Consider the following 23,843-nt stretch of genomic DNA (forward strand, 5'->3'; position numbering starts at 1 on the left):
TTAATATGCATCGTGATTCTACCCAGAAGGTGTATAATGCACGTTGGGTTATTTTCACGAAGTGGTGTTGTAAACATCACATTCATTCGCCAGATAAGGTATCTGTGCAGGATATTGCTCATCTCATGTCTCACTTGCGAGAGACCCGGAAACTCTCCGGGGGTTCCATTGCCAACTATGTCTCGTCCGTTGCTACGGTACGGGACGTTGCTATGGGTACCAGTCTCTCCAAAGAGCCGGTGATACGGGGTATTATCAAGGGTTTCAAACAGCACGATCTTAAGAAGGGCCGCCTTCGGGCTCCGGCCTGGGATCTTTCCCTAGTGTTGCAATCACTTACGGAAGCTCCGTATGAACCCTTGCATAGTGCTTCGTTCCGGCATGTGACTTGGAAAACAGCATTTCTCCTCTCCTTTGCCACGGCGGCACGTGTATCCGAAATTCATGCACTCGATGTCGCCAAGGTACGATTCGATAGGGGTGACGAAGGAGCGGTCCGCCTGGGCCTGCTCATGGGCTTCGTCGCCAAGAATCAGAGAGTCGGGCAAACGGAGAGAGAATTCACTGTAAGATCCCTCAAAGAAATCTTACATCCTGCTGATACTGAGGACAGAGCGCTGTGTCCGGTTAGGGCCCTTAAGTTTTATCTTAAGGCTTCGAATGAACGTAGACAAGGGCGTGACCGTCTGTTCATATCGTGTAACCCTAATCGCACGGTTGACATAACTCGCAACTCGATTGCGTTGTGGCTTCGTTCTGTCATCAATCTTGCGTACCGGTCTCGGGGGTTACCGGTAGCGGGGTCAAACCCGCACGAGATCAGGGCGCTAGCGGCAACATTTGCCCTACACTCGAATATCTCTGTTCACAGAATTTTACGAGGTTGTTACTGGCGTTCTGACTCGGTTTTTGCCAATCATTACCTCAGAAAGGTTTCTGATGAAGACGTGGAGGGGGTGCACCGTCTTGGGCCGTTGATCGCGGCACAAGCGGTCATCTAGGGGGTGTGTCCAGCGCAATTCCAAACTCCGCAGTCGTCAGTCCTTGCACGGTGGTCAATCTGGGTCGTCTCCAATGTTCCCACGCCGTGGGTACAGGAGTGGGGGTCCTGCAAACCAGCGCACTCACACCACAGGTGAGGCGGCTTTTTGTGTGTTTTGTCCTTATTTGTATTTTGACAATTATGCATTTAATTGTCTGTCGTGTATTCCAACCTTGCGATACATGCTTACAAATACTGGAATTAGGTCACGCGCCTAATGCATACTTTAAGTAGGCTTGCTCTGGGATATACGGTCTGAAGGAAATTAATTTCCCTCTTTTCGACTGTTTAACCTGATCTAAGATTTAGCTCACGCGGATACAGTGTTCTCATCCGCTGCGGCGATGAAATACCTATCCAGTGGGGCCGTTTGGAGTCACCAATCGTTTTGGCATTGACGATTGAGCCTTACGGTATGCGCTTGACAGTGCTTTGGTATTCCTATAGGGTAACGCCTAGCTAGGTGCATGCGCATCGAGTGCTTCCGCCTTGGTGTTTACTTCCGCTGGTCGGAAGGAACGCTAGCAGTCAGGATTCGGGTTGTAGGTGCTCCCCACCGCCTACTGTGGTAGTCAGCCTCGGTATAACAGTGGTAACGTATTACTTAATGTAATTTGTAGAATTTTCCTATTCGGAATATTCTATAAGTAATACGTTACCACTGGGCTGCTGCCCGCCCGTCCGTCCCCCGAGCACTTGCTCTCGCAGGAGACAAGAGTGAAGGGTGTCACATGGCAGCTAGGTGGCTACGCACGTGCTGCATGAGGTAATTGAGATCTCTGTGGTAGATTTCGCTATAGCAGCAGTTGTGGGAGACAACAGCCTCGGTATAACAGTGGTAACGTATTACTTATAGAATATTCCGGATAGGAAAATTCTACAATTTAATGTGTAATTTAATGTCTGTAAGACATTGGAAGGGTTGTAAATCTGTGATCTGTCATTCAACAGAAACTGGCAAACAAAAAAGAATTGCCCTTTATAGAATAAAACCTCAATCCAAGAAAAGTGTATCTTTTGTTTTCGAAATTCTTGCATTACATGTCATGATTTTTCAAATATAGTTACACAGGATACAAATAGTCATACTCGACACTACCTCCCTGGAGCTCCAGTTGCCATAGAGACAGTTCCACAGCGTCTTTCACCACTGATGTCTGACACACCACAGTCAGAGGATGAGATGGCATACGGACCTGCTCTACCTCCTCCTCAAGGTAAGTTGTCTCCCTTAATGTGTAGTTTGACACCCTGATGTCGCTCATTGGTTGTCTGAAGTGGTAAGCATCACCTCAGACTTTAATTGCTCCCATATCAAGCTGTTGTGATGTAACTGCAATTCAGTTCAAAGTTGTGTTAATTAAGCAAACTCACTCACTCATTCACCGAGATGGCATTCATGTATACATGCCTGCCTGCTCTACCTCCAGGTGAGTTGTCTCCCTAGTAGTATCATTGTAATAGTATTCAGAACCAATTATTTAGAGTAAATATATTTTCTGTTAGATTTGTAACATGATTTATATTTGTGAGCTGCAGATCATGAATACAACCTTCAATTTAGTTGGGACTCCATAATAATTACTTTATATTATCTTAGTTGGACGCGACTTGTTCATATATGCTGTTATGATGTTTGAGCATAGGCAAGGATCATATTTGTTTGTTTATTGTTCATTGTCAATGGTATTCCAGCTATACCATGTCAATCTGTAGATTATAAAGTCTCATCCTTACAAATGTGTGGTTGACATCATGACTAATCCAGTCTGACCACCAGATCCTACTGAGACACCCCATACAAGCAGTAGAGAGCTGGGGGACCTATTCTAACCAGGCTCCACACAAGGACTTTTGTTTCACATGATTAAACTAGATAAAGTAGCAAATAAAGGCAAAGTACAAATTTCAGTTCACAGATTCGATCAACCAGAACCTAAATCCACACTGTCAACTTTTTCAAAAGCAATTGATCAAATACAATGTACACGATGTATGTAGTTTCTGGCCACTGCAAACTGCTAATAAAAAGAGCATATAACACCCTGCAAAATAAGATGACATTTTGAGCAGCACAAATTTATTTCAGATTTTGACCAACCCAAACAAATAGAAGCAGTAATCTGCAAACTCTAAAATCAATAGTTTTGCCTAAGTACCTATTAAATATATGTAACTGAAGACAAGACTGATCTTGCTGTTACAGGTAGTGGGAATGCTGTATCAGCCACTGCATCATCTTGCTCTCAGGCCGACCTGACACACGCAGCTCATCACCAACACAGGCAGAAACATAAAGACAGGGATAGCAAGAAGCACAAGAACGAAAAAAAGGTATACCAAATGGTTGAGGCTTACTCTTGCAGAACTTTGTTGGTGCAGCCAGCAAAGTACCTGGGTACTGTCTTTTGCATCACTGATTCATAATTTTTTATTTTTTCTACTCCTTATTGCATTTACTGCTTGTTCTAACAGAAAGAAGACGTGGTGTGAGGCCCAGCTGAAGAAGAAGTTGTTCCAACTAGATGTGAGGCTAATCCCATAAACACATGGACAATCACATGACTGCTGTCAGGCAGACTGAAAAGTCATGTTAGAGTTCTCAAATGCAAATTAATGCATTAATATTTAACACTTGATGATGGCTTTTTGCCATGGTAAGTATCGGGCGTTTTGTTGTTTCAATTAGCCACGTTTTTTTCATGTCATGCAGGTTTTTATTCTTTGTACTGCTTTGTACTTCTTATGCATTGTTGTACCTATGCTTACTTATGCTAAGCCTTAAAAAAGTAAAAGAATTGGTTCTCAGTCAATGGATTTTGAAAATATAGTGCAGGCGGGCGGCCTTATGGGGGCGGGGGGTGGGGGTTCAAACTGGTATGTAACCAAATATTCAGTTCTGTACAATCAATCTGGGAAAGGGCCTCCCTACATAACTATTAATACACAATGCCATTTAGAAAGTGGTCAAATGTAACAAATGTTATATTTGGGATAACACTTTCTTAGTAAAGTACAGATTCTAGTACTTTTTTGGGGTTGAGTACCGTCCGGGATCGAACCCACACCTGCCAGGGTGAGGCGCCTAATCGCCAGCACACAAAGTCAGCGATCTAACCCACTCAGCCACAGAGGCTTCCACAAAAATGAAAGTCAGACAACTGGTAGTCTAGATCACATACTTTGAGTACCCCCCTGACAAGTGGAAATTGGCACGGCTCCCATGGCCGAAAGCTATGAATACACAATGCCATTTAGAAAGTGGTCAAATGTAACAAATGTTATATTTGGGATAACACTTTCTTAGTGAGGGTACTCAAATTACGTGATCTAGACTACCAGTCTGACTTTCATTTTTGTGGAAGCCTTTGCCCTTCCCGAGGCTGGTCCTACCGCGGAAGCCCATGTTGAGCGTTTGGGTGTCCGTGCCCCACCGGCTGCCACGGTACCACAAGGTACCTTGCAGCAGCTGGACACCCTCACTCGACACTCCATGCTGGCAATGTCTCAAGGAGACACATACCTGGCTGCAGCGGCCAGTCTGGTCGAACGTTCTCCCATGGACCGAGACCAGCGCATTTATAACTGCTTGCTCGGTTTAAATGCTTCCCTGGAGTACGTTGCCGGGGCTTCGGCCTTTATTTCCGGCACGTGCCATTTTCTCCGGTGCCAGTCGCATCTGGTTGCCTCAGGGTTGGACGCTGCTAATCAGGAGGTGCCCCTTTCGCAGCCTTGGTCTGCTCGGACCCTGTTTAATAACAAGATCCCTGGGGTTCTGAAAGAACAACAGGCCGCTGTGTCTGCTGAGGCCTCTCAGCACACACTGGATCTTGTGGGGTCCTTGCATAGGCGCCTGGGTGCCGCTCCTAAGCAGAGCGCGCCCCAGGATGCTGTGGCCGGCAGGCCTAAGGGGTCGGGTTCTTCTTTCCCCGGGAAGAAGCCCCGCCCTGAGGGCTCCAGTAAGGGCCATCAGCAGGGAACTGGGGGAAGCCCACGTCGTCTAAGGACGGCAAGGGCCCCTCCAGGTGACTCTCATTGGAGGGGTTCGTATGCCGAAAGCGTCAACCTCGGTTGGCCCGTAGGCGAACCCGAGTCACTTGGCCCTGGACAGTTGCGCCTGCCGCAGCCTGTCCGGCCCCACTCTCCTTCCCCAGTGGGAGCCAGACTCCAGACTTACTGGGAGAATTGGGAACAAGTGTTTGACGACCCGTGGGTGGTCAACATGATTCGGTACGGGTATATCGGCTCGATCTCAAACGAATCCGCCGCTCACCGTTGCCCCGTCGGCAGGTTTCTATTCGGAAACCGATCTTCCCATCCTCGCCGATGCCATTGGCAGGTTGGTGGAGAAGAGGGCAGTTCGGGAGTTAGCTCTACCAGAAATAACACATGGGTTTTACTCCAGGATATTTCTCGTTCCCAAGAAGGACAGTGCCAAACTCAGAATGATTCACAACTTGAAATCATTCAACGAGTTCTACCTGCACAAGCCGCCCAAGTTCAGAATGTTGAGCTTGGCTGACCTGAAAGCTCTGATCATGCCGGCTGACTGGCTCGCTTCGATCGACCTGAAGGATGCTTATCTGCATGTTCCGATTCACTCGGATCATCACATGTATCTCAGGTTTGTCTTTCAAGGCAGGCACTACGAGTTGGTCTTTCGGGCCATTCGGTCTTTCATCTGCTCCCTGGCTGTTCACCCGGTTAACCACCCGCATAGTGGGGTTCCTCCACCGGAGGGGTGTCCTGTACTTCGCGTACCTGGACGACTCGCTAGTAGCAAATCGAATGACAGACACGCTGTCTCGGCAGCTCGATTTCGCACATCGGCTCTTGGAGCAATTGGGGTGGATTGTCAATCTCCCCAAGAGCGAGTTAACCCCCTCTCAGAACTTGCAGTTCATCGGAGGTCGGTTCAACACGGTGACCCATCGCCTCTTTGTCCCCCCAGACCGAAGGCACAAGATTCAGGCGATGATTGCCAAAGTCTTAGCGGTGCAACAGACTGTTCACTTTTGGGAACAGCTGTTAGGGTTACTTGTGTCAGCCCAGGACTGCACCGAACGGGGTCATCTCCAACTCCGCCCGCTGCAACGGTTTTTAATCCAGTTGTTAGCACAGGAGGTGAACAGTGCGACTGTCGCCCTCCCGGATCGGCTCCGACTGCATCTGGAGTGGTGGACGGTCCCTTACAATGTCTTATCAGGAGTCTCTATGCGGCCCTACAGGGCCACGTTGAACCTGTATACAGACGCCTCTCTAGTGGGCTTGGGCGCCCATCTAGAGGGGGAGGTGAGCTCGGGGCTGTGGTGCGTAGACGAACTAGGTCTTCACATCAATTGTCTCGAGTTCAAGGCAGTGATCAACGCCGAACAGATCGTGGTACCCCGACTTGCTGACCCAGGTCACGCAGTCGCCACTTCCACTGCCTGTGAGACCGGATCTCTTGATCCACCCTTACGCCCATCAGCTTCATCCAAATGCAGGGCAGTGGATGTTGTCACCGAGCGTCTGAGGAGTAAAGGTTTTTCTCGTCGGGCGACTCGGGCATACGTTAATATGCATCGTGATTCTACCCAGAAGGTGTATAATGCATGTTGGGTTATTTTCACAAAGTGTTGTAAACATCACATTCATTCGCCAGATAAGGTATCTGTGCAGGATATTGCTCATCTCATGTCTCACTTGCGAGAGACCCGGAAACTCTCCGGGGGTTCCATTGCCAACTATGTCTCGTCCGTTGCTACGGTACGGGACGTTGCTATGGGTACCAGTCTCTCCAAAGAGCCGGTGATACGGGGTATTATCAAGGGTTTCAAACAGCACGATCTTAAGAAGGGCCGCCTTCGGGTACCGGCCTGGGATCTTTCCCTAGTGTTGCAATCACTTACGGAAGCTCCGTATGAACCCTTGCATAGTGCTTCGTTCCGGCATGTGACTTGGAAAACAGCATTTCTCCTCTCCTTTGCCACGGCGGCACGTGTATCCGAAATTCATGCACTCGATGTTGCCAAGGTACGATTCGATAGGGATGACGAAGGAGCGGTCCGCCTGGGCCTGCTCATGGGCTTCGTCGCCAAGAATCAGAGAATCGGGCAAATGGAGAGAGAATTCACTGTAAGATCACTCAAAGAAATCTTACATCCTGCTGATACTGAGGACAGAGCGTTGTGTCCGGTTAGGGCCCTTAAGTATTATCTTAAGGCTTCGAATGAACGTAGACAAGGGCGTGACCGTCAGTTCATATCGTGTAACCCTAATCGCACGGTTGACATAACTCGCAACTCGATTGCGGCGTTGTGGCTTCGTTCTGTCATCAATCTGGCGTACCATTCTCGGGGGTTACCGGTAGCAGGGTCAAACCCGCACGAGATCAGGGCGCTAGCGGCAACATTTGCCATACACTCAAATATCTCTGTTCACAGAATATTACGAGGTTGTTACTGGCGTTCTGCCAATCATTACCTCAGAAAGGTTTCTGATGAAGACGTGGAGGGGGTGCACCGTCTTGGGCCGCTGATCGCGGCACAAGCGGTCATCTAGGGGGTGTGTCCAGCGCAATTCCAAACTCCGCAGTCGTCAGTCCTTGCACGGTGGTCAATCTGGGTCGTCTCCAATGTTCCCACGCCGTGGGTACAGGAGTGGGGGTCCTGCAAACCAGCGCACTCACACCACAGGTGAGGCGGCTTTTTGTGTGTTTTGTCCATATTTGTATTTTGACAATTATGCATTCAATTGTCTGTCGTGTATTCCAACCTTGTGATACATGCTTACAAATACTGAAATTAGGTCACGCGCCTATTACATACTTTAAGTAGGCTTGCTCTGGGATATACGGTCTGAATGAAATTAATTTCCCTCTTTTCGACTGTTTAACCTGATCTAAGATTTAGCTCACACGGATACTGTGTTCTCATCCGCAGCGGCAATGAAATACCTATCCAGTGGGGCCGTTTGGAGTCACCAATCGTTTTGGCAATGACGATTGAGCCTTATGGTATGCGCTTGACAGTGCTTTGGTATTCCTATAGGGTAACGCCTAGCTAGGTGCTTCCGCCTTGGTATTTGTTTCCGCTGGTCTGAAGGAACGCTAGCAGTCAGGATTCGGGTTGTAGGTGCTCCCCACCGCCTACTGTTGTAGTCAGCCTCGGTATAACAGTGGTAACGTATTACTTAATGTAATTTGTAGAATTTTCCTATTCGGAATTTTCTATAAGTAATATGTTACCTCTGGGCTGCTGCCCGCCCGTCCGTCCCCCGAGCACTTGCTCTCGCAAGAGACAAGAGTGAAGGGTGTCACATGGCAGCTAGGTGGCTACGCACATGCTGCATGAGGTAATTGAGATCTCTGTGGTAGATTTCGCTATAGCAGCAGTTGTGGGAGACAACAGCCTCGGTATAACAGTGGTAACGTATTACTTATAGAATATTCGGAATACGAAAATTCTACAAGATTTGCATGTTTACTTGTACATAATACTGCAACCACTCGCTCAGACCACTGTACCAATTGTCACTAACTTCAGTAGAACTCCAATGCCATCACACTTCGATATATGAAAGGGAGCACTAATATGACACCCAGGGGATGGAAATGATCACCATACTTCATATTATATATATATTCAACCTTATATACTAGATACAGTGTCAAATTTATCATTCTTCCCACAACTGTTTTGTCAACCTCCAAAGACTACATGCAGAGTAACGAAGCACCTCCCTTCATCGTCACCTCAATTTAACAACAGGTGTGCTTATACGATGCCCAGGGGATGAAAATAACTTTGTATGGTGCAAACTTTCAGACCAAAGTTTAATATATATTCAGCCTTATCTACTGGATACAGCTTTGACTTCGATACCTACTACCATTGCCCACTCAGCAATCGGTTGAGGAGCGAGTTTATTTCATCATATTTCATGGGATTTGGCATTGGTTATGGAAGATAAGAAAATTACCAAAATCCCCGACCTACAGGCACTTTGATGCTCATTGCGCCTCAAAGATCAGAAGGCTGAGTTTCGCCCTCCGGCATGAGATTTGAATGTCGTACTTCGGTGTTTGTGTACTCCCCTGTTAAGCATCTTCATGCTACATCGTTTAATAACCTCACCAAGAAAACAATATTCTATTTGGCACTGGCCACGGTGGCAAGGGTTACCGAGCTTCACGTTCTCGACATTACCCATGTACACTTTAAGCGTGGTACACACAGAGTCGTTCACCTCGGACTGTGCTATGATTTCATTGCCAAGAATCAATTACCAGGACAACCCGAATGATCTTTCTCCATCCTACCTTTATCATCAATTGTTAGAGCCAAAAGCGAGAAAGAACTCTTATTATGCCCTGTGCACACATTATGAGGTATATCCATTGCTCCAAGCGTGGGGCTCGAAAATAAATTTTTATGCCTGTATCTCGCCTTCTCCTGTAGACAGGATTGTTCAAAGTAGTTACAGATCTGCACAAGTGATGCACTCAACGACTGAACAACTGGAGAGTTTATGTCACTGAGGTCAGCTTGTGAAGGTATGCCCTCCGCCATACCGTCCAATAAAAATGCATTAAGGAGAAATGCAGGATAAGTTAGAAAATCTAGTAAAATCTAGATATTTTTTATATTTGTATTCTTATCATGCATTACTACGTCTAAAGTGGCCCACCCGTCACAGAGCTGCCTCCCCAGAATGTCTTCAGATGTTACGATCTTGCAGTAATGTGATGGTCCATGACATCATCACTTGAGATGGGATTAGCCACACAACTAGTTGGATCAACTTCTTCTTCAGCAAGACCTCACACAGCTTCTTCTTTCTGTCAAAACCAGCAGTAAATGCATTAAGGAGTAATGCAGGATAAATACACAAATATTTAAAATATTGAGATGTTACTAGAATGATCACTATATACCACATAATAGTGCGGCATACATGTATCCCTGAAGGTTTGGACTTAGCAAGTATTACTTTCTTAATATCAGTCCCCTTTAATGTGTTTCTCATATTCGAGCTCTGCCATTGCAGACATGTTTTTGACAAATGATTGAGCCGATTTACCTTATATACCTCCTGTAAACACATGGGGAGCTTTTCTGATATAATAAAGGATGACATTGATGGACAAGGTTACTCAGTATGAACTGCACATAAAATGGTATGTACCTAATGGAGTATTTGTGATTGGAACTTTACACAACTTAGTATACATGTACTCCAACTTCTAAATGCCTCTCAAAGTAGTAAGTATTCATGATCTTTAGGTTGGGGTCTCAAATCGCATTCCCCTTGGGTAACGTCTGGATAATATTTAGGTCACTATAGGTAACATTATGAAACATCAATTCATGAAAAAGAATTTCCTATAAATTATGATATATTCTATAGAACTATGTCAGTACCTACCACGTCATGGTTGTGTCAAATGTCGAGGTCACGTTCCAAGATCATTCACTCATGAACTGGCATGTATATGGCGGTTTGTAAATGATTGAGTCTGGACCAAGCAATCAATTGATTGACATGATCATTAACCTGTCCTTCGTTTCTGTTGTGGCTGTTATAAACTCAGAGTGAATACATGAAGGTGAAGACCCAAAAGAATGTTTACGTATGTTATGTTAATTGTACAAATTTTGAAATGGACTATGTCGAAAATTTGGACCAACATTAGTTGCCATGGACCCAGGTTCCTACCCAGAATCCCCACTTTGCAATAAGAAGTTTCTAACAGGTTGTTGGATGACCTTTAAAGTTCCTGTCACTCAGTATAATCGAGGTGTCAAAAAGCATGAGTGTTTTCAGCTTACCTGACTGAAAGACAGACAAGCTTATGTCATGGTCTGTCTGCATCATCTGTTGTGGACATCTCCTTGGAAACCACTCGAAACTTCACATACTACTACCCATCAATGGTGACAACCAATTTTCTCCCAGAGGTTTGAATTAGTCTTCAGAAATAACTTACAAAATAACCACACATAACACCAGGCATATCCGGAAACAAATAGACAAACTAGTCTAAGTTGTTCTGGAGAATGGTGAGTTAACTTTAAATTTTATACTTAGGGTTAGCTATCTCACCGAAATCATCAAAGTTCACATGCTCACTGTTATCTGATACACGAGAAACAGTAGCAATAACTTTTAGTGGTACATTTTCAGCTCTATTGCAATATACTTTGATCAGCATCCTGTGGTTTGTACAATATCGTCATGAACACACAATATGCCATTTAGAAAGTGATCAAGTGTAACAAATGTTATATTTGGGATAACAGTTTCTTAGTAAAGTACAGATTCTAGTACCTTTTTGGGTTGAGCCCTGGAATCAACCCACACTGCCAGAGTGAGGCACCTAATCGCAAGCACACAAAGTCAGTGATCTAACACACTCAGCCGCCATGAAAGTCCTATAACTGGTAGTCTAGATCACATACTTTGTGTACCAGTACCTCTCTGACAAGTGTCAACTGGCACGGCTGTCATGACCGAAAGCTATGAACACACAATGCCATTCAGTACCTTGGTATCAAGCCCTCAAAGTTGACCGGGGATGGGTACCAACACTGAAACTGTATCGTCAGTACTCATCTTCCTATCTTTAGATTTTCTGTCATAGTTGGCTTTCATTCTGTCCTACAAGTACTTCAGTAGCCTTCAGAAGACTGGTTCAGAAAGTGGACGCATAGTCCAGTAAGGTCAAGTTGGGCAAGTACATAAGATGCAAGTCAGGTTGCTGAAGGGATTGAAGCATTTGTCTAGCTCTAAATACATGTACAGCCACCCTTTTAGAATTTGTTACCTCACGAAACTTCTCAAATGTTGTAGTAAAGTTTGCCGTCAAGGACCAAAGGGAGGTAACTCTCAACTTGCACTCCCAATGGGGACGCCACTAAAGAATTGTTTTCACCTTGCCACAACAGCTAAAAACATTTTATGAGCATTTCACTTGCTGCAACTAACAATCATCAGAAATGTTAATGCTCTGTTACTCAACCAATATCCTGTGAATAATGAATATACCACTTTGGGGATATTGAAATGTATATTTCAAATACTGCTGTTAAGACCTTGTCTAAACGTGGGGTAGAATGTGTCCCCTGCACCCCATTGCTGGTCTAAGAGGCAACCGAATTGGGCACCCTGTTTGCCGTGGGCTGTGCCCTGTGTCGGCAGAGGAAGGGAGTCTGGTGGTTGATTCTGACAAGACTGCTACGCCATTCGATCTGACTATTGGCCACGTTTCTTGGTTACTGAAGCTCTCGACAAAGAATCAATCAAATTGAAACCATTTGCAATCTCCAAAGGTATCTTTCTTATCTGAAGAGAGGTTACAAATGCTTTGATCTGGTTCTCTCCTTGTAGAGACGCCAGCACCTATTGCCTCAAACTTGCCTCTGCAGACGCCTCTCCTAGCGCCTATACAGATAGCGCCTATCCATCTGACAACGCCTATACAGACGCTCGCACCGCCGCCACAATACACCTCGTCGGATGCCTATACAAACGCTATCTCTTCCATTGGTCGTTGATGTATCATCTACCTCCCATTACTCCTTGTACTCAACTTCACTCAGTATATCCTCATGTCGGAATGACATTCATTCGTCTTGCCTTCGCTCTAGCAGTTACCGTTCAGACTGATGGACTAGACCAGGTAGTAGACTGGTTTGCCAACAGACTTGAGACAGTCGCTCCCCCTCCTGGCCTAAAGGTCAATAGTAAGACCGCCATCCAATCGGACCCTACCTGACCATCCCACCGGACCCTCAGATCAAGGACATGATCTTGGCCCTGGACGAGGACTTTAGCAAGCTCTCTCTGACTCAGTCCTTTAGAGCCCCACGCAATAAACTAAGCGACTATCTGGTTCACTCTCTCCAGGTCGCGGACAAAGCTCACGTATTAGACGAGGATCTGCACCGCATGACCAGGTCCAACCGTCCCATGTTTCAGACAACAAACTCGCTTACACGGAGACAGAGATTGGTCGCACTCTCAAGCCACTCTCACTTATGGTGTCGTCCTCCAGTGCCAGGACCTGTCAAAGCATAATCCACATAGGATAGACCACCTAACCAACGTCATATCCTACCTCCAACAACAAATAGAGCATATGAGCATATCCAATATGTAAGCTGCTCTGATTGAACTTACAACCACACAACGCCTGTGCTACCTTGCTCTATCGGACTGGGACCCAGAATTTTAAGAGAGACCTCCTTCGTCAACCCTGGTCCTCCTCTGACCTATTTAACGGACATGCCTCCAAGACCCACTCCCATGTTTCTTCGCCTGAGACGAGACTAGTCTCAAGACCCTGGCTAGGGTATCACAGCCAGCCTTTTGTAAGGCATCCCAACCTGGCTCCTACCAGCCCCTGGGGCTGGGCTCCACCTCAACCTTTCGGGGCAGAGTCAAAGGCATGTCCTCGGGCTCATACCAGTCCCCCTGCGGCCACTCCAAGGGAGGAATTGGCGACCGCAAGGACTTGAAGTGAATCAAGCTCTCTCTGACTCTGTCATCGACGACTGCCTCCTGAATCATTGGGACACGGTCACTATACTTCACCACAGGGACTTCACCCTCGGGCTCCTGTACCAGTTGGGTTGGAAGTTGAGTTGACACCCTCATATTGCCTTCAGTTCATCGAGGATTTCTTTCAGACACACCTCGACCTCCTCTCTGTACCCAGGGTCCAATGGGAGTGCTTGCAAACACACCTGATTCAAGCCCTCCACCTACCACGCACTCGGCGCCAATGGCAAGTCCTCCTAGGCCTCCTAACCTCAGCGCAGGACTTGACATACAGAGGAAGACTTCAACTGCACTCAGTTCAAATGTTATTGGCTCCCTACATCAGGCGCCAGGACCCCTCGGTGTCCATCGTCCTCCTGGATCACCTCAAACAGCGTCTCCGGTGGTGGGCGGTGGAATCGAATGTCTTAGGCGCAACTCCTTGACAGGGCTTACGACCTCACTGCGCTTATTTGTAGATGCCTCCCAGCAGGGATGGGGTGCACATCTAGAGGGTGAGGTCACCTTGGGGCTGTGGTCCGCCGATCAGTGCCTATCACGAACTGGAGGCACTTATCTTAGCCATCGCTCATTGGAAGCAGGCACTCAGAGACATGCACAGCTCTCCATCTCGACGGACAACATAACCTCATCTGGTGCCTACAGAACCAAGGAACAATTTGCCTCAATTCCTTGCTCTGTCTTTGCCACATTTAGGTTGGGAGACAAGAAGGCAAAATTTCGTCCACCAGCTTGGGACTTGAACATCATTCTCACCTTGCTGAGAGACACACCCTTTGAGCCACTCAATGCGGCATTGTTCTACAATCTGACGAAAAAAACAGTCTTCCTCCACACACAGCAGCCTGTGTCAGTGAGCTACATGCCTTGGACGTCACTGTGAGCATGGAGGGCACGGAGCCGTGCATCTGACAGTGCTGGGACTTCATTGCCAAGAACCAGCTCCATGGACAGCCCAATAGATGATTCCTTATCCCTCCTTTATTTTCGGTTGTGGGCGCAGAAGATAAATAAGAGATCCGTCTGTGCCCGGTAAGAGCACTCTGTTGCTAGATCCGTTGAACCAAGCAACGCCATAGACAATGACGACGCCTCTTTATACTGGTATCTGCAACCTCGCGAATGGAAGTCGGCTACAACACAATCGCCAATGATTCTCCAGGCCTACAAGGCCAAGGAATTCCAACAACCTGCTTGAGATCCGGGCAGTCACCTCCACCATGGCACCACACAGCAACTGCTCTCTACTTGCCATCATGGTGGGGTGTTTCTGGCGATCACAGTCTTTACCAGTCACCACCTGCGTGACGTCGCATTGGAGGATGTGCAAGGCACGCACAGTTTAGGTCTGTTAGTAGTGGCCCAACACTTAAGTGCCCTGGAGTAGAAGGTTCATGCTCATCCTGCATACGGCTCGGTACACCAGCCTACAACATTAACTTGAGTAAGGTTATCCTCTATGGCTGTGTAATACCTTGACACACCACATACCTGATTCTTAGTTCTCATTGATGCCGACCATACAGCCGAGGACTGGCAGAGGGAAACAGATTTTCCCATATATGGATTGGTCACTTGATGCTGACCACACAGCCGAGGATTGGAGGGAACAGAGTTCTGAGATGAAAGTCCACATCTGAAGGTATTCCCACCACCGATTCTGTCGGATAAAGATGCATTAAGGAGTAATGGAGGATAAGTAAAAACTCTAGTAAAATCCTAGATATTTTTAATATTTGTATACTTTTCCTGCATTACTGCATCTAAAAAGACCCACCTATCGCAGAGCCGTCTCCCGATGTTCTGGACTCCAGAGTAATGTGAGGATCCGTGACGTCACTTGGGACGTCATTTGGTCACATGGGAGCTGTGTGACAGGGTTGGCCTCTCAGCTTGTTGGAACAAAGATCTTCACACAGCTCTTTTCTCTGTCAAGAACAAGCAGTGATATCCATTAAGGATAAGTATACAAATTTCAAATACAAATATCTAGGATTTTACTAGTTTTCCTTTTCAGCTGAAACATTTTTGCAATGGAGCGTGGTCCATAATTTTGGGGTGTTAATGGGGAAGCCATCAGACTTTAACAAGTTTGTGGTTACTAAAATTTGGGAATCCGTGGAAGATTCTCACCCATGTATATGATCTCTTAGAATGTGTCCCCCTAAGTATTAATAATGACCCCATGTATTTATGCTGAAGGGGTCCCTGTCCCCACTTGTTCAAGTTTCTTGGCAGAATTTGACATATACCTTCAATTTGAAATTTTCTCACCTGTTCAACTCATGGCTGAGATTGAAAGTCAAGGTCATTAAAGCAGAGGTATCATTTAGTTTTTAAGGTACCAAGAGGAATTGAAATATTGTATTCAAGATGTACTCCATTGGGCATGTATTCCCAGTCTCAAAGTGATGTTTTAGACTAGCAAGTGGCAGTGGACTAAGTTGTACAGCATTAGACAACATTTTGGTATCAAATATGAATATGGATAGATATTGTTGAGGTCAGGTGTCACCTAATTTGGTAGACTGAAAATGGTTCATGACTCATGTTTGTGGGGATAATGTTCCGGGGCACCTTCAGGAAAAGGTGGTCGGGGCTGCTTTTGTTTTGGCATGAATGCAAACACCTTTCTCATCTAGTCTGAACATGTGATAACATGTCAATCCTGATCAACTGTTATTACCTACTAGGCCAAATACAAGAAGAGTAAACACAAGAAGGAGAAGAAGAAGAGGAAGAAGAAGAAAACAGAGAGGAAAGTGAGCTCCACTGAGGATTCTGACACCTCAGGCTCCAAGAGTGATACAGTTGGGTCCTCAGACCACCAACTCCTGGAGAGGTAGGCAGTGTATTGTGTGGTGGATGTGTAACCTCCCCATAGTCCTCATGACAGGTACAAACATCCAACATAACATCTCAAATCATATTTGGTTAAGAGTACAGCTAACACAAGTTGATGTGAATGTCAGGGTTGTCCTATCCACATTTTCTCAGTGCACTCATGAGTGATGGTTTGCCATTAATTGCCAAATGTGAAAGTAGATCTAACTGAAGTTGTTCGGGGCATCAAAAGACCTAAATATTTGTATCCAGATACTACCTGTACTAAGTAGCCCACAGTTTGATGTTCGAGCATTTCACTTGAGACAATCATCTCTAATTATTCTGATTACTGTTGTTTGTTCCAGACTGAAGTCTCTCGAAGGAAGTAGACTAAAAGCAGCAGACTTCATGTAACCCAGCGCTTACTGGCTTGCATGGCATGTGGAACCCATTGAATAAATTAATGATGTTTTTATGCTTGCTCTTAACATTTTTATTCTGTTATGAATTGGTTTGAGTAAGATCTCTTTTGACTTAGCAAACCCTCTCCATAACAGTATCAAATTACAGGTTTATAATAAATAAGATGGCAATAAATAACTTGAGTAGAGCAAGAACAAGAGAAATGACAGTTGTCAAGAATAAGCTACTTTATGGTGCAAGTCAATTGTCACTTCTAGGATTTTAAACATAAGTGTTTGAATGAGTGATATATTTGAAACATTCACATTGATTGTGACTGGGATCACTGTTGTTTGTGTGCAAACAACTAATTGCTAAACATAGTGCCACACCACTAGCTCACCTGGATATGAAATCAACATTTAAAAGAACATAAACAGCCACTGAATGAAGATACTGTCAGCATTGATATAAAGAACATTTCTGCATTAATAAAAACTTAACACTAATATATAAGATTAACAAAAGATGATGTAATCATGAACATATTTAGGACAGCATAAGTTTCGGAGGCAAATATGCATTTGGAGAGAATTTCAGAGCATGTTCAATTTAAAATATTTGGAAAAAAACAAACATTTATGTTGGGCCCCATTTTTATCATGTCTAACTCCACATGTACCACATTTTATAAAAGTAGCCATAAATAGCTCTTTAAATACAGGGCTTGGGAGACATTGGGGTGTCGTCAAGCTTGAAGTTACAGCTTAATTGGGTCAAGTAGTTGCTGAGGAGATGATGTTAATAGTGAGAATAAAAGTATTTAAAGGCATCATAAGGAGGATGTCAAAGTGCAAAGGTCAAAATAAAGGTCATAATTTAAAATATGACTAAAAGTGGGGAACATGTTGAGCCTCACTGTGGTGGTCAGAGTACTGGCTATGAGAAGGTTTAGCTCATGGTATGGTTCAAGTGCAATGGTCAAATCAAGGTAAATATTAATAACATCTTAATCACACTTTTATTTTAACTATTTAATGCAATAAGAAAAAAAGTTGCAAAATTTACAATAGATGTTATGTTTCTCATCCTAATGAGCAGACTCAAGATGCTGTATTAGATCTCATTCTTTTACGTATTGTAGCAGTTCACTTCTGGGGTCATGTGTCATGGTGTTCAAGATGCGGAATAGTTAAGGATTATATTTTAAAAATTGAAGTAATATGATGATGCAGGCGGTGCATGAGAACGAAGTCTATTAATTTTTTAGCCTTACTTTACCTTTAGCCTTAGGTGTGTATTCACTACGTTCCTCGATCACACATGTAATCTGTGTTGTGATTTAGTAGTGTCTAAGTTTAGTCAGCAAATGAAATATGGCTGTTATTAGCTTGTGAGCCATACTGCTTGCATAAACTTAGTGTGAAACCTATTATTGTCTGATATTGAAGTAATGTAAAAATAGGATGTCTGCAAGGCACATGCTCCAAAAGAACTATTGAAATTTCTGCAGTGTAATTACTGGTTTCCCTCTCAGTGGAACCAGGTCCTGTCTTGATTTGTGAAACTACATTGAAAATCAGCAGTGTGTGTTCACAAAGATTTCAATTGTCCCAGAAAATGATCCAAAAAGAATTATGCTTCAGACTAATGAAAAAATTCAAATTCTCTGCTGCAAAAAAAATATTTAGGCACATAGTTTTAATTAATAATGTATCTGGTTTTGCAGCTGTAGCTGAAAACATAACCAGTCTCCATACAAAATCCAAGCCCCCTCCCTCAATATCAAATAGTTGGTCCCTTAGTTGTCTAATTCAAACAGAAACAAAATTGTAAATATGATTGTTTTATTACATATACACTTAGTACACATGTTACAAATATCAACATTTTCATGATTCAAATTAAGGACAAATTATCTCTTTTATGCTTTAATTTCAAAACAAACTAGACGTTAGCATCCTACATATACGAAATCATCTGTGAAAGTTTGATACACAATATAAGTAACAATGGAATGCTTTTGAAATGCCTGTGCATCAGTTTGTAATGATTTTGATGTTGACTCCTAATGAGAATGAAAGTCATGAATCAGAAGAGACACTAAAATGGTTTGGTGTAATCAAAGCCTCCCATCCTTGGACGGACTGGTGAACATTAATTCCATGGGCTAGGCAAGTTTCCACACACCACATGACACATCTACGAAAGGCCTCCTACAACACATGTCTCCATTACAAGGAGACTGTCACAGCCATTGTATTGAAAGAAGTGACTTCATTGCGATGACATCCTCCATGACTTCATCACACACGACCATCCTCAACTCCAGCTTGGGTCATCAGGTCAGCAATATTCTTCTCAAGGTCATCGATGCGGTTTCCCATATCATCAAGTGAGAGAGTTAAAGAAATCCAATAGGAATGAATAAATAATATCCTACCGATACTGGACAAAACACAAGTGATATACCTTTAATTTACAGTCAAAATTGGATGTGTCAAATTTTCCGTTTATCTCAAACTTATACAAAATTCCCCTGACGACTCAATCAGTTCAAAAGAGAAATAATGTCCACACACGCCAACTCTCACCAAACTTTTAACTTTCTTCACTCTTTAGTTGTCTGATCTAATTGCAATTTCCACAATTACATCAAAGGCAGGATGCTTTCTAATAACAGGCCAATATCCAATCAATTCAATATACTTTGTTGGATGTCTCAAACCCAAATGTTCTTCCAGATCACAGCGAGCTTGACTTTTGATTGTTTATAACGGTGGACTCAAAATAATAACACTCATCACATGTTAATCCCCTTCAAAAAGTACCAAAATGTTGTAAACCTTTGGTTTTTTGGTTGGATCAAGGTGATGGGAAGACTGACTAAACTATATGCATTGATACAGAATGAAACACAAGATGTGTTGCATCATTTATATCATGTCACACCAGTGTATAGTTTCAGCCACAATTTGTTCTACAACACTGCATTAATGACATGATATGCTGATGAACCTCCCAAAGCGGAGACAAGGGATGTTTGCTTAAACAATTGATAACTGAAAGGATATTTCTTGTGATGATCTGATCTGACATGACCTGGAACTTGTCCTGCATCTGTTGGAGTAGGTTCTGCACCTGGAATACACAAGTCATATTGACTAACAAGTTTTGTAATGTCACCTTATCACAACTCTCTCACATGTTACCAAATATGAGAGCACTGTGGTTCAGGCGATATTATTATTAACTGTATGCTGCTACTATATGTCTTCATCCTTCCATGCTATCATATCACTACCATAAATGTGCAAAAATGAAATGGTGTCTGAACTGATTTGAGGGATATGACAGGGATACATAATCCAATTGGCCTACAATACACCTTAGACTAGCAGGCTTGTAATCATGTTAAACCCTGTGTACAGTAACCATAGCCAGCTTTAATTATGTGGCCCAGTAGTCCAAGACCCACGATTCGCTGTGCAGGGTTGCAGTCCTTGGCGCGCCAGAAACCTATGATTGTCAAAGTTAAGGCACAGTAGGAATTGGCAATTGGAAAATGAAGACTTATAAAGATATATGTTAACCCTTCAATCTTTACCTTAAATTAATCACATTTACATTTTACTCCTTCCAAGCCACAAATGAAACCTGTACTCTCCAAACCTTAGTTCCTGAATTGCAAATTTGATTGAGAATGCCATTCAGATGTGAAAGTAAGTGCGTCAGATGTTACAGTATTTATCCATACAAAAATTTCACATTCAGAAATATAATATACATGAATACATCTATATTCATAACTACCAACGGAAACAAGTTCACTACAGTCCTTGAAGCCTTGAAGATACAATCATAAACTGACTATGTAATACGGTAGACTTTGTATGCTTCAGCCCATGTACAATATTGATGGAACTTGCAATAGCAATTACAACATCAGACAATCCATAATCTAGCTTGGATACAGACAATGGAAGTGAACAACACCAGTTTGTGTCCTATCTTTGCTTGCCTGGTTACCACCAGCCCCTGGATAGCAAACACCTTAAAGTTGTTTCTACTTCGGATCAATAAAAGTAACTCCCATTGCAAGCACTCTGAGGAAGTTAAAACAACAGTCTTGCCTTGTCCCCTAAAGCACATACATGCATAATGGTTTTCTTCCTACATCTACTGACAATGTGCCAAAATAAACCATAATGACTAGGCCTAGATCTAGGCCTATTGCAGAATCCAAAATTTAACAATCTTGACAACTTTAAATCATGATTAACAGTGAGTTATCTGAACATGCTGAAAGTTATGAAGAATCGTAGTTGACGAATGGGGACGGACATGTCTGGCAGATCTGTACTGCTGACATCATGGACATAAATGTCAACTGCTGTAGGAGATCGTGACCCATCGGCTCTAGTAGGTTTTATAAGAACACAATTAAAAATGTCAACACGTTAGGCCAAAATCTAGTAGATCTAGTATTCAGTAGGCCTTTTGGACGATTCTGAAGTGGCACATTTATCAATAGGCCCAGCGCAAGTAACAATTACGCCCGAATAAACATGGTAGTTATTGCAAGAGTGTCTAACAAAGCTGCCAGTGACGAACTGTATCATGCAAGACGATATTAAGTTACCTGTCAAATCACCAAACAAGTTGACACATGACGAGAATTCAGCCTAGAAGTAAGACGAGGAAACCAGGAAACCGATGCGCCCAACATTTGTCTGCTGCGTGCAGATGACTACTGTGCACGTAGTTAGGTTTCAGTGCACACCACTATTTATATACCTTGTTGGATATCGGTTTGAAATTACTTACAAATGTGGTCAAATCCTGAATGTTCTTGGGATCAGAACCGTTTGCAGCGTAGTCTTTCCCTAGGTCCGCCATTCTGTAAACTCGCACTGACTGACTGACTGGCGAACCACGCATGCGCTCTGTATTATAGGAACTGCGATCTAGCAAATATACACAGCAGTTGTTTCCCCTTTTCAATGTTTTCGCAGTACAATAGACGTGTACTGGCGCTATTCAGGCAAGGAACAATGCCTGTTCTGACTTGACACAACAGCTTCATCCCCGTTGCTTAGTAAACATGATTGGATTAGCACTGGGAAATTACCCACCTGATTAGATACGCATGAATCAAATGCAGGCCTGCACTGTAGCCATTGATACGTGAAACTGCTAATTTGCCCATTATTCAACTTAAGAAACAGGTTGTGGGAATAATAGCAATTAATTTGTAATCCTACATTAGTAGTCACACTCGTCAATGTAATTCTGGTTACCATAGTGATGTATGTAAACTTGTATTTGTACTATCATAGTTAACAGAAAATATAAGGAACGACAAAAGAACGTTCGCCAATAGACAAATGTTTGTTATTCTATACCAACATGGCAAATCTTCTGGCTTCTATAAAAGTAGATCTAATTGTTTTGACATTATAATGCAATGAAACACAGTTATTTGTTTATTTTAAATCACCCCTTGACTTGAGCTTTTAAAAATCTTTAAGAATCTTCTGCCCAGAAACACAAGGTCCAGAGGGTGTTTGAATTCAAACATATCTTTGACAATCAATAGGATTGGCAAAAGGCTCCAGGAACTTGCTCGATCATTTCCTTTTCAAAATCACAGAGTGATTCATATATCTACACGTGCTATCAACAGTGTCATTTACAACAAACATAATTGGAGACAAAATCATGATTTTGTTTAAGTTTCAAGTTGACAGAATTTTATTATGTACATCATTTAAAAAAGAAGGCATTGACGGTCAGAATTACGTCACAATATATAAATTATATTGTGATCAAATTTTGTTCCAAATTTGGAAAACGTAATGTTGTGTAATAGTGATCTACGAGATCTTACGTAATTGCGACATACGAGGAAATAATGTGAAGAAAACACGATTTAAAATGACTACATACATTCCTCATTCTTGCTGTAAAAGGCGACTATGCTTTTCGTAAGAGGCAACTAACGAGATCTGGTGATCAGGCTCGCTGACTCGGTTGATGGATGTCATCTTATCCAAATTGCGTGGATCGATGCTCATGATGTTAATCACTGCATAGTGTCTAGTCCAGACTCGATTATTTACAGACCGCCGTCATATAGCTGGAATATTGCTGAGTGCGGCGTTAAACAACAAACCAAACCAAAACATACATTCTTCAGTGTTTTATGTAAATACGTAGAATCTTGCCTATGCGGTAAAACCAAGGAACAGTGTTTTGTGAGTGGCGTATTTTAGGTTTAACACCACCACTCGGTGGTACAAGAACATGTGTACAATAATGGAGAAAGGTATAATTGTGGTTCATATAAAGTGCAACAAAGATAAATATATTCTGAAATAAAGTAATGCATAGTTTCAACACATATTCATGTAGACATTAATGCCGTGATTCACAATTTGCTCATGCACATTCATGCACGGCCTACACTTTGGATGATTTTGTGTTTTGTTAAAACGTAAATATATCGTTTACGAACCACAACACTACCGTAACTGTCATATATGAACATGCACAGCCTTATTGCTGCAACACTACCGTAACTGTCACACTTGAACATACACAGCCTTAGTGCTACAACACTATCCTTACTGTCACACTTGAACATACACAGCCTTATTGCTACAACACTACCGTAACTGTCATTATTGAACATGCACAGACTTAGTGCTGCAACACTACTGTAACTGTCACACTTGAACATACACAGACTTAGTGCTACAACACTATCCTTACTGTCACACTTGAACATGCACAGCCTTATTGCTGCAACACTACCGTAACTGTCACACTTGAACATACACAGACTTAGTGCTACAACACTACCGTAACTGTCACACTTGAACATACACAGCCTTAGTGCTACAACACTATCCTTACTGTCACACTTGAACATGCACAGCCTTAGTGCTACAACACTACCGTAACTGTCACGCTTGAACATGCACAGCCTTAGTGCTACAACACTACCGTAACTGTCACACTTGAACAT

General features: G+C 43.4%; 2 protein-coding genes across 2 annotated transcripts in view; one reads left to right on the forward strand and one right to left on the reverse strand.

Annotated features, from left to right (window-relative positions):
• Positions 1–16,886, forward strand: part of LOC124113329 (G patch domain-containing protein 1-like) — an 87,887-nt gene extending 71,001 nt beyond the window's left edge. The window contains exons 16-19 of the mRNA XM_046473610.2: positions 2,107–2,259; positions 3,249–3,376; positions 16,279–16,427; positions 16,777–16,886. Of these exons, the coding sequence (XP_046329566.2) occupies positions 2,107–2,259; positions 3,249–3,376; positions 16,279–16,427; positions 16,777–16,825 (479 nt within the window). The 3' untranslated portion in view covers positions 16,826–16,886. The remainder of the gene's footprint in view (positions 1–2,106; positions 2,260–3,248; positions 3,377–16,278; positions 16,428–16,776) is intronic.
• Positions 16,887–18,643: 1,757 nt separating this feature from the next.
• LOC124113332 (heat shock factor-binding protein 1-like) lies at positions 18,644–21,792 on the reverse strand. Its single transcript, XM_046473612.2, has 3 exons — positions 21,641–21,792; positions 19,888–19,954; positions 18,644–19,208 (listed from the first exon to the last, which is right to left on the reverse strand). The coding sequence occupies exons 1-3, from the start codon at positions 21,752–21,754 to the stop codon at positions 19,120–19,122; spliced, it is 270 nt and encodes an 89-aa protein (XP_046329568.1). The 5' UTR covers positions 21,755–21,792; the 3' UTR covers positions 18,644–19,119.
• Positions 21,793–23,843: the final 2,051 nt, after the last annotated feature.

Source organism: Haliotis rufescens, unplaced genomic scaffold (assembly GCF_023055435.1).
Source record: "Haliotis rufescens isolate VD_foot unplaced genomic scaffold, xgHalRufe1.0.p SCAF_19, whole genome shotgun sequence".
NCBI classification, from domain to species: Eukaryota; Metazoa; Mollusca; class Gastropoda; order Lepetellida; family Haliotidae; genus Haliotis; species Haliotis rufescens.

Coding starts and splice junctions, on each gene's coding strand:
- LOC124113332 (XM_046473612.2), bottom strand. CDS start 21,754: ATGCGTGGTTCGCCAGTCAGTCAGTCAGTGCGAGTTTACAGAATGGCG. Junction 19,955..21,640: donor TTCAGGATTTGACCACATTT/GTAAGTAATTTC, acceptor TGTGTATTCCAG/GTGCAGAACCTACTCCAACA. Junction 19,209..19,887: donor AGATCAGATCATCACAAGAA/ATATCCTTTCAG, acceptor TAACTCTCTCAC/TTGATGATATGGGAAACCGC.